Source organism: Strongyloides ratti (assembly GCF_001040885.1).
Source record: "Strongyloides ratti genome assembly S_ratti_ED321, chromosome : 2".
Lineage (NCBI taxonomy): Eukaryota > Metazoa > Nematoda > Chromadorea > Rhabditida > Strongyloididae > Strongyloides > Strongyloides ratti.
Genome location: NC_037308.1, coordinates 10575533 through 10587863, shown reverse-complemented (window position 1 = coordinate 10587863; position 12331 = coordinate 10575533). Strand labels below are relative to the sequence as shown.

The 12331-nt window shown below is 20.0% G+C and overlaps 2 protein-coding genes across 2 annotated transcripts; both read right to left on the bottom strand.

Moving 5' to 3' along the window:
* Window positions 1-981: 981 nt before the first annotated feature.
* Window positions 982-2930, bottom strand: SRAE_2000337500 (FCH domain and SH3 domain-containing protein; the record flags this gene model as incomplete). Its single annotated transcript, XM_024654560.1, has 3 exons — window positions 982-2062; window positions 2109-2699; window positions 2767-2930. 3 exons carry the CDS (start codon window positions 2928-2930, stop codon window positions 982-984), a joined length of 1836 nt encoding a protein of 611 aa, XP_024507920.1.
* A 4057-nt stretch (window positions 2931-6987) lies between these two features.
* Window positions 6988-8693, bottom strand: SRAE_2000337400 (Aldehyde dehydrogenase family 8 member A1; the record flags this gene model as incomplete). The annotated part of the gene is made up of 5 exons (XM_024654559.1): window positions 6988-7233; window positions 7293-7403; window positions 7455-7550; window positions 7592-7660; window positions 7716-8693. The coding sequence occupies 5 exons, from the start codon at window positions 8691-8693 to the stop codon at window positions 6988-6990; spliced, it is 1500 nt and encodes a 499-aa protein (XP_024507919.1).
* Window positions 8694-12331: the final 3638 nt, after the last annotated feature.

The following is a 12331-nucleotide window of genomic DNA, read 5'->3' as shown; positions in this document are numbered from 1 at the left end:
CAACATTTATGATTACAATAAATAATTTTTAAAATGAGAATTAATTTTTCAATAATACAATTTAGAATTTAATTATTAATATTCGTTCCAAAAATCAAAGACTTCAAAATAAATGTTTTTGAAAAATCTTTTTTATTATGATTCAGGAAAAAAATACATACTTGAATTCGGAATTATAAGCTTAAAATATTGATTTCAAGAAAGTTATTAATATTATCCTGAGAGTTGTTCATTTGTCAAGATTCACATCAGAATCCGATTTTCAAGGATGAAAATTTAATTTAAAATTATTCATAGATAAAAAAAATCAATTTCTGTAGTATAGAAAGATAGTTTGTTGATGAAGCAAAAAAAATACATTGTTGAGTATTATCTTTTATAATTGAGAAAGACTTTTTTTTCTTTTATGTATTCTAAGAAGCACCAAAAATTACATATTTCCATCATTGCATTGAAAAAAATACTTTATAAAATGTCATGATTGATAAAAAGTACAAAATAAATTAAAGTTAATCAAAAAAAAAAATTTGGTTTGTATAAAATATCTCAAAAACTAAAAAAAGGTATAAAAGTGGTATAGTATTCAAAATTTAGGAAAAAAATTCCCTAGGAATAATTTTTTGTTTTCACTGACAAGTGATTTTTAAAAAAAGTTATGGCTTTCAAAAATACTATAAATTTCAAGTTTAACTTCAAAAATATTTTTTATAAAAAATTAATATTAAAAGTATTTTTCCAAAATCTTAGCCTTTAGGTTAATTTTTTCTTTAAATAACCATTTTAAGGCAAATGCTAATCATGTATTTCTTGCTGCAAATCTATATTAAACGTAGTTTTTTTTTTGGAAAAATTATTTCACCTTGTTTAGAGTTACCAGCGCATTTTTTTTTATCTTAGAAAAGTTTATTAAAAATTAAAAAATTGAAAAACATTTTCACAACTCATTTCTCGCCTATACATATATAAGATAACTGAATATGTTTAAATATCTGTAGAAGAATAAATACATTGCAAATAAGTTGTTGGTACAAATCCTTCTTTATCACCAGTTTTATTTCTAATTCTTGTCCATCCATCACCCTCATCTTTTTCAATAATTAACAATTCTTCACCCTCTTTTAATGGTACAGTTCCTTCACTAGATCCATCAAAAGGATACAATGCTACAGCTCTACCTAATGGAGGTAACTCACAAATATCATACACTTCTACATTAGAATCATATATATGACTACTTTTTAAATTTTTTTCATTATTACTTCCAACTGAACTTGATGTATGAGAATTGTTTGTGACACTTTTAGCAGAAGATGCCTCACTAGAAAGACTTCCTGCATCATATGATGTTCTGTTAGCTCTTATTGTTCGGGGTGTTGTTATTGGAGAATCTGTATTAGAAGATGTTCTCGGTGAGATGCCAGAAGATATTGAGGGATTTTTTGGAGTACTACCATCAATGAATAAATTTAAATGTAGTTGAGATTTTGTTTCATCAATTATTGATAAAAATAATGATTGTTCTTTTTTAAGATGAGATAATTCAATGTCATATTGTTTTAATTGATCACTAACAATTTTTGGATCACCAAGTTTAGGATTTTCTTCATATGCATGCATCATTTTTTCTAAACCTTTTTTAGAACTTTCAATTTTAAAAATTTCTTTCTCAATACTGTCTAATTTTTCTTGACATTTTCTTAATTTTTGTTGAGGTGGATCATTAGAAAATGTACCATTTTCTTTTTGTTTCCCTTTATTATCACTACCAAAAATTTTTTGATGCATACTTTGTTTTCTACCAACTTTATTTGAACCATTCTTAAGAGCATTATTATTACCATTTGCCAATATACCTCTTTTTAATGTAGCACCAGAAAAATCACTTACAACATCTGATGTGACAGCAGATTGACCTGTTTTTAATATATTACTTGGACATCCAAAATTAATTTCAGAAGCAGGTGTTCCATAAGTATAACCTGTACGATATTGTTGTACAACAGTCCCTGTATCTTTTTCAGGATCAATAGATGTTGCCGCTTCATTCATATCATTATAACATCTGTAATTAATAGATTTTATCATTACTATTAATCTAATAAACAAACCTTTGTAGTACACTAGTCACATCCATCTCAGCTTTAACAGATGTATAAATAGCATTTTTAGCTTCAATTATTCTTTCTATGTCAACTTTTTTAACATTATTTAATAATTCTGGTAATTTTATTGTAAAAAATTCTTCATGTATTTTGTTACTTCTTTCTAGTTGTTTCAAATAATTGCCTTGACTTTCTCTACATTGTTGATGTTTTATTTCAGCATTATTTTTTGCTTTAGCAAGATCTGCTCTCGAAATATCCATATTTTTTTCAGCTTTATCAAATTTTAAATATGCATTCTCTGCATCTTTGAATGCTTTTGTATAATACTTTAATTGTTTAGCTAAATTATCAAATTCTATTTGTAAATCATTTTGTGCTTTCTGTAAATCTCCCATAAAATTTTTTCGCATTTGTTTAAAATTTTGACATTTCATTATAATACTGTTAGAAATGTCTTTTTTCATTTTTTCAGCTATTATTTCATGCTGGGCTGCTAGACTATTGATCTCTGTCATGTATGCGTTAAATGATGTAACAAAAGTAAATGATTCATCTTCATTTTTCATTAATTTTAAATTTTTCCTTGTTAAATTTCTAGAAATAAAAAAAAAAGAAAATTTTTTCATATAAAACAAAAAAAAATATATTTATATAGTCTTACTTTAATTTATTAGCATACTCCTCTTCAATTATTGCTCTATCTTTAATTAAATTACCAAAACGCTCAAAAATTTCAATTCCTTTTAGTGAGTAATTAAGAACATCTTCAGGTCTATCAAATAAACAACCCCATCCAGTGTTAATAGAGCTTACTTCTGTACACATCTTTTTTTTTTTCCTTTAAAAATAAATAATTTCTTTCATAGAAGTTTATAAAAATAAAAATAATAATAATAATATTGAAAAAGAAATTGTATACCTAAAATGTAATAAAAAAAAAATATATAATGGTATTTAAGAAAAAAAAAAAGGTTCAAATAAAAATTAGTAATGATTCAAATAAAATTGTTTAATCATAAAGAAATTTTATTGTGAGTTTAATACCTATAAAAGATGACATGCTGAAGATAATATTTTATTTAATGATTGAAAAAATGATCACAATCAAATATTGATGAAAGCAATTTGTTTATATAAATATATTGAAAAGTTTTATTCCTACAATTCCAAAAATAAGCTTGACGAGAACCATTACATAATGATTATAGATATGATATGAAATTAAAATAAATAATAATATCAAAATAAAAATTAACTTTTAAAAATATTTTTATAATTAAAGGCATATTTATATTCATTGAAAATAAAAACTTAAATATATATATATAATAAACCAGAAGATGTAAATAGTGATTTTAATAAATAAAAATATATATATAATACATTATATTTCACGTGATACAACATTTTGACAGTATTAAAAGGCAAAAATATAAATTATTAAAATATTTTTTTTAAAAATAATTATTTTTATAAATAAAAAATATTTTATAAAATATAAAGGTGCGCATTTATTTTATAGAAGATGGTGTGTAATATGAAAAGTATACTTTTTAAACTAAATAATAGAATGAATATTAGACTTAAAAATAAACTTTAAAATCTTAAATGTACACAAAAGACAAATTTTTGTTGTAGAAAAAAAAATATGTTCTTCATTGATGGAAAAGAATTTATATAATATATCAATGCTTTTAAACTATATTAATGGTATTCAATTTTTTTTTAAAAAAAAAAGGACACATTTAGTATATATATTATGTGGATCATTTTTTTATTTCAATAAAAACTAATAAGTGCATTATGTGTAACTGTAGCATAGATGAGAGTTAAACAAAAAAAATATATAATACTCATATATAGTAGATATTGTTATGTTAATAAAAGTGAAATTTTATATATTTAAATTGATTTTTTAAAAATTCATGAGTTGTCTTATTATTAAAGCATACTTTGCATACTTATTTAGCCATCCAAAATATATATAAGCTAATAATAGTGGAAAAAGATAAAGTAATATCCAATGTGCAAAATAAAATTGAAGAAAAGGATTCAGAGAACAAAAGAAAAAGAGGAACCATTTTAAGGAAAAATAAAAATAATAGAAGAATTGAGTGAGAGTGAATAAAAAGGAAATACTACAAAATGGCCAAGTATAATGTGTTATTGTGGACAGTCTGTCATTAACTATATAGTATATAGATGATAGTATGCCTTGAAATTGAGGCCAATGTCTCACAACAATTATGAGGTTAAAGAGATTACAAAGAATATATATCTTACATTTTATAGAAAAATGTCTTATATTAAATTAAAATATAAATAATAATATTATATATTTTTTTTTAAATAAATAAAAATATTTATAAAATATATTTATATTTTATTTCATAAACAATGTAATATTTTAAAATATTATAAAAAGTTAATGAAAATATTTTAAAACTTCTAAATTTTCACTATATACATTGAATTATTAAAAATAAAAAAGATAAATAATACATTTATTTATAAGTTAAAAACTTGTTATCTACATTGTAATAATAAAATTATTACTTCATTTAAAATATTGATAGTAGATTTAATATTAAAATAATAATTTTAAATGATGAGATTGATATATTGTAAAAAGAAATCATTCTTAAGATGGATAGTTATAAATAGGTAGTATGAAATTATAATAGATAAGAATGGCAGTAATGTTTATTTATATCAGATCAATGAAATATATACTAAAAAGTTTTCCAACAAAAGACTAGAGAAATGTGTTATAAGATAAATGCAATGTTAGTTAAATAGTTGTTTATTTTAAATCAATTTCCTACCTCAAAAAGATAATTAAAAAGCTTATTTTAATTGAAGAAAATACATAAATTTATATATATATATATTGGAAAAAAAAAGAGAAAGATGATCTATTAGTTTTAAATATTATAATACATTGAGAGGGAAACTACTAAATTATACAGCTGGAAAATTAATTTGCCACCATCTTTTTCAATCAATCCATTTAAAGGAAATAATAAAAGATATTAAAAAGAAAATGATAATTTTATATATTTAGAAAATTTATTATTTTTAAAAGATGTAAATAGTATTTTAGATTTTAATATAACATATATAGATAATATTATTTAAAAATTTATAAGTTCTTTGAATTTATAGTTATAATCAAAGTTATTATGATATAATTTTTATAGTATTTCTATTAAGAGGAAAATAATTTATTTTAAAAATAAGTTTAATGTTATTAATACTTTTATATATACATATATATATATATACAAATTTTATCAAAAAGTTGACTAACAACATGAATTGTACAATATAATATAATATATATATATATAGAAAAGATAAAGCTCAATATATATATAATATATAAAACATTTATCTACACATATTTGGTTGTGATAAAATTGTCATAACTAAATACACTAGAGTAAAATTTTTTATGATTTATTAAAATTTTTGTCAAAGACCAATAGATAAATTGTAAAGAAATCTTTTGATTGTAATAAAAGAATAGTTAAGTTGTTTTGTTTCATTTTTTTTTTTCTAGTGAATAATGATTAATTAAAGTCAAATGCCTGTTATATGATCAATTCAATTGTTCCGAGTTTTAAAGTATGACTAATACTAATGGTAAAAAAAAAAAAAAAAAAAATTACTCAGGTGAAAATGTATTACCTAATATTTACTTTTTGATATTATTTTAATAAGAGTCTTAAAATAAATAATATACCACCTCACATGTACATATATATATATATTTATACAATAAATATTAAGATAGGTTATTTAAGTTATTTCTATATATTCATGATGATTGTATACATTTATCAATAAAAATTTTGTTACATTATTAAGGAAATTTTTATTATATTATAAAATAAATAAAGTCAAGAAAAATTTTTATATTGTTTTAAAGTACCACTTTTTAATATAAAATAATTAATAAAAATGTATAAATATATATATAAGTAAATATATTAACCTAATAAATACTATTATAAATCTTTAAATTATAATAAATAATTATAATAACATATGTATTATTGTTAAATAAAGATATACACATATTATACATATATATATTTAAAAATAAAGTTGATTAATAAAATTATAAATATATAAATAACGATTGTTTGAGGCTTACAAAGAGATTAAATATATTATTTTTCATTCTAGTTACACTTATCTTCTTTTAATACATAGTTATGTACATCAAAATATAAACTTATTAAAGATTACCTCAATGTAAAGAAAAGATGATAAAAAAAAATTTTATAGTAAAATATAAGTGTAAAATTAAAATAAAATCAAGGTATTATAAGAGTTTTTAAAATGAGAATATAAAGTAAATACTTATTATACTCAAGATGGAGTTATAATATATATTATAATCATAACATTTTCTTTATTTTATCGTTTTGTAATGTGATAGTTAAATGTCACCTTGAAATAATGCAATGTTTTCTTAATTAGTTTCATAAAGAATCAAAGTGCATTGAATATAAAAAAAAGATATACTATACGTGAAAAAAAAATGTGTATACAACATATTACAGAAATTAAAATTGTTAAAAAGAAGATTTATAAATTAGAAATTTTTATGATAATGAAAAAAAATCATTACATTTTATTACTTTTTTTTTCAAATCATTATTATCAAAAGTGAGAAAAAGTATTTAAAAATTTGAAGAAGATTAAAAATATAATACAAATTTCGACATCTCAATAAATTGGGAATTGTTTCTTTTTAACTAAATATATATATATATATAGAAAGTTTTTACAAGGACATATAGTTTATATATTTAAATGTATATTATTTATCATTGAAATTTTAAATATAATATATATATAATATAAAAGAAGGTTAAAATTTTAAACATATTGTTTTTTGTTCTGTATAAAAATGAATAGAATCTTCAGCACCTTCTCTTCCAATACCACTTTCTTTTGTTCCACCAAAAGGCATATTTAAGTCTCTAACTAACCAACAATTAAGCCAACATGTTCCTACACGTAATTCATCCCCAACAATTTGTAATTCATTAGAATTTTTAGACCAAACAGAAGCTGACAAACCATATGGTGTATTATTTGCTCTTTCAATAACTTCCTATAAATAATGTTAAATTTTAAAGTTAAGAGAAAAATTAAAAACAAAAAAAAAATAACCTCTATAGTAGAAAATTTTGTTACACAAACAACAGGTCCAAATATTTCTTCTTTCATATATTTTGAATCATCTTTAGCACCAGCTATTATTGTTGGCTTGATAAAATAACCCTATACAAAAAAAAAAAATTATTTTAATAAAATATACTTCTGTAAACATACATTTTCACATTTATGTCCTTTTTCATATTTATATTGGCCCCCACATAATACATGAAGAGAGGAATCATTTTTAGCATCATTAATATAGGACATAACCTAAAGAATAGTTTAATTAATTAAAAATTTTATATGGTTACTTTATCAAAGTGCATTTTAGATACTATCGCTCCAAGTGTATAATTCTCAGTTGGGTCTCCAACAGTCATCTAATAATTAAAAGATTAAAGTTATTAAAAAAAATATATTAAATAAAAAATTTACTTTATTAGTTTCATTAACAAATTTTTCAATAAATTCATCATAAATATCTTGATGAATAAATAATCTTTCAGTACATAGGCAAATTTCACCCTGATTAATAAAACATGATTTAGCAATTTGAGGAATAACTTCATCCATATCTACAGATGGAAAAACAATACAACTATTTTTACCACCCATTTCTAATGAAATTTTTTTTAACATTGGTGCAACTACTTCATTAATATGTTTTCCAATTTTGGTACTTCCAGTAAATGATATTATAGGAATTTTTGGATGTCTTATTAATGCTTCTCCAGCATTAACACCATCACCAAATATCATATTAACAACACCACTAGGAAATCCAGCATCAATAAAAGTATGACATAGAAGCCATGCTGTGGCAGATGTTATTTCACTTGGTTTACATATAACACAATTTCCACATATTAATGCTGGTGCTAGTTTAAATGTAAGAAGATATAATGGAAGATTCCATGGAGATATTAATCCAGCTATCCCAATTGAATCATTTTTAACATAATTAATACTTCTTACAGGTAACATATTATTTGTTGATGTTGTTGTTTTACCAATAATTGATGATGCAAAAAATCTAAAATTATAAATTGCTCTGGGAATATCTATTGCTTTTGCAAGAGAGATAGGCTTTCCCTGGTCTCGTGATTCAATTATAGCAAATTCCTCAAAATTATCCTCAATAATATTTGAAACATTTATAAGAAGTTCACATCTTTTTTGTATTGGTATTTTTTTCCAAATTTTAAATGCTTCTTCACCAATATTAGCAGCATTGTTAATATCATTAGAAGTTGAATTTGGAACTTTAAGCCAAACTTTTCCTGTTGCAGGATTAATTGAATCAATATAGTAATTTGTTTCAATAAATTGATTGTTTATAAAATTACTAATTTTTTTTGGTTCATTATCATTACTTGAAAGTAAATATTGTATAGCATTCTTTGTATTAGCCATATTTAGATATATTAAAAAAAAATTAATTAGATAAATGTTATATAGGTTTTATATAAAATGTAATTATAAAAGATAGTTATATTTTTATTGAACACTTCTTTTTATATAATCAAGATACATCATATGTCATTGATACTATAATAATTTCTGTATGTTATATATATATAACTAACTATTTTTATAACTTTTATTTATTGATATCAATCTTTTTCATGAATCATCTTTTTTCTTTTTTCTCAAATATTATAAATTATATAATTATTTTATTATATTATAAATCATTTTAAAGGACAAATTAGTTAACTAAACTTGTTGTAAAAATTTAACACATAATATATGTATTGTTTCTTTAATTTTTTTTTTCTTTTTTAAATTTAAAATTTTAATAAAATAAAAAAAAAATTATTGAGGAAAAAAGAATAATTAAATAAGTTTTTGAAATTATGAAAATAACATTTAGAAAGACCTTCAAAAAATTATTTTTTTTATTAATTTAAATATTTAGTTAACCAAACAATTGTTATTATTTTATTATTTCACACAGTAAATAAATATATTTATATTTAATAATTATTTAACATTTAAAAAATTATCATATATAAGGATTTATATTTTCCACTACATTTTAAAGATATTTTTATATAATTTGTTGTATATTTTTCTCTTTACATTATATTTTGTTATATATATATATATATATATATATGAGTAGTGTCATATAAGTATCAAAATGACATGTATCTTATAATTATAATAAAAAACTCTATATTATATAATTAACGATACATGTAATATATTATTTTATTTTATTATATATTTAACGAGTATTAGTATATCAATTAATCTGAAAATAATGTTAAATTAAAAATATATTTATACTCTTATTCCTTTTTAAATCTTTAAAAAATTAATTAGAATCCTCATAAGACATTGGAAAACATAAAAAAATTTGAGAAGATTTTTTATTTATCACGTGTCAATATTATTGGCATATATTGTTGAAAAGAAAAGATTACAAATTTGGTCTGTTAACTTGTTATATGTTATCTGAACTTCATTCTTCAGTTTATATCTCTCCTTTTTATATTATTGGCATTTGCGCAACACCAATATCTATTTATTTTTCCCTATATGGTTTGCTTCATGTCTCTCATTCCACTCAAAACATCAATAATCCATTTATTTTTAAACTTTTTTTTTTATATTATTTTTATAAAATATTTAAAAATAGATTTAATTTAATGATTATTAAATAATTTTATTTTTAATTTACATTATATGTATAACTATTATTTTTAAAATATATGATTTTACTAAAATTATTTGTAAAAAAAAAAGCATACCATTAAGTAAAAACAAAATTATGAATATTTAAATTAGTATTAATTATATTTTTTTATTCTATTTATTTAGTGAATTTATTTTCTAAAAATAAGTCCAAAATATGACTAGTAATTTTATTTTTTTTTTTTACCATATTTTTTTTCCATGACATGTGGATATCTTGTTTTTATAATATTTATATTTTTCTTATAAAACAAGAGATTCTTCAAAAATTTAAAAAGAATGAATTGATTATAGAAGAAAAGTTATATATATATATATATGCATATTTAGCTTATATTTACTCAAGTTTCAAGGCCCCTCATGCAATAGAGGAGAAAAAAAGAGTTGAATATATATATATATATATATATATATATACGCATTTCTCATATTATATTTTATATATTCTTATTATTAAACTTGTCAATATTCGACAAGAAATAAAAGTATTTTCTAACAATCATCTCATTAGAATGATATATTTATTAAAATGTTGACAAACTTTGTATATAATAGTCTTTATCATGTCTAAAATTGTTGGTATTTTATTTTATTAAACTTTACTCATTAACAAAAATATTTATTTCATATTTCTATTAATATTACAATGTTACATCTTTTCTTATCATAAATTATATAATAAGAAGTAAAAAAAAAACTTATACATTTATCATTCCTAATTTTGAAGGAATAACAAAAGAGGCTTAACAAAGAGCATTATTTGATCTGTGGCACGTTAAATTAAAATCATCACATATAAACTAATACTATAAGCCTTCTTTTTATTAAACATCATGAAAAAGTTAATAAAGTTTTGAAAACATTTATATATTATAAATGATCAAAAAAATTTTTTATATAATCATTTTAACCAGATGTCACTTTCTTTTTTGAAGTAATTTCACATATGTTTTAATTTAATTTTAATGGTTTTTTTTTTTTTTTTTATTTAAAATATTATATTATATAATCTATAGAGGGAGAGAATAAAGTAATATATAAATTTGTATGCTTTTTTCATTCATCTTATCAATTCCCCTTAAGTATAGTATTATGTATATGCCGTTCATCTATATATATATGTATATTTCTTCTGATAAATATAAAATATTTTCTATGGAAATAGTTAATGTTAACATTATATACTTTTATGCTATTTCTTATACTATACCACCCTCACAATTGTCAAATTGTTCAACTTCTGTTGATAAAATATTAAATATATACACATTTATGCCGTTATAATATATATATATATATATATACATTTAATGTGAAATATTCTTGTCTCCTTTTCTTCATTATATATATATTTATATATATAAATATATATCATTTCATTGCAGCTTTTTAACAGTTCTTCTAATAACGTCTCTGATCATATTATTTAACATAATCCTATTTTCTTGAGGCATTAATATCAATAATCTCTCTACATATCAACTTTTAGTCATCGTTTTTTGAGGGTAATTTAATATTTTTTTTATTTTATGTAATAAGATATATGGTTATTTAATATAATTATACCTTAAAAATGATACATTAAAAAAATTTTTATAAATAAAATTTTATTTATTTTAAAAAATTAATTATTAACTATAATATTAAAAATTTTTTTAAATTTTTTATTTATTATATTACATAAATTATTGACCTATTAATGTTCTTTCTTAAATAAAATAAGAAAAAAAAAAAATAAGAAAAAAAAACAACTATATTTACTTAAACAACATTTTTTTTTTAAAATATATAATTTATATTAAATCTTACAGAGATAATATTTGAAAAGAAATTATTTTTAAAACAGTCATTTTTGTGTTTTCTTATTTTTATCAATTAGCTTAATTAAATTTATAAACAAAATAAGAATAATATGGGTGGGGGTTGCCTTTTTCCTTTAATAATTATGACAAATTTTCAATCTTTATTAATATTAATATAAATTAACAATCTCTTTACAATTTATTTTATTAAATATTGTCTTTTGAGATGTTACATATTATTCCTCTTTATTTTTATTTAATAAGAATTTTTTATTTTGTAGGAATGATAAAGTTTTAATACATTTTATTATCCTTATCTTTTCATAAAAAAGATTATTAGGATTTTAAAGATAGAAGAATAAAAGATAAAGTAAATAAAATAGATATTTTATCTGGAAAGGATTTATATTTATTTATTTATTTATTCCGTTTTACCTTTTATTTTAATATATTACTGTTAATTTTATAGAATTTATAATTTAAGAAAACAATATAGTATAAAAATCATTTTTTTTTTTATAAATTATTAATATATGTTGTTAGAAATAA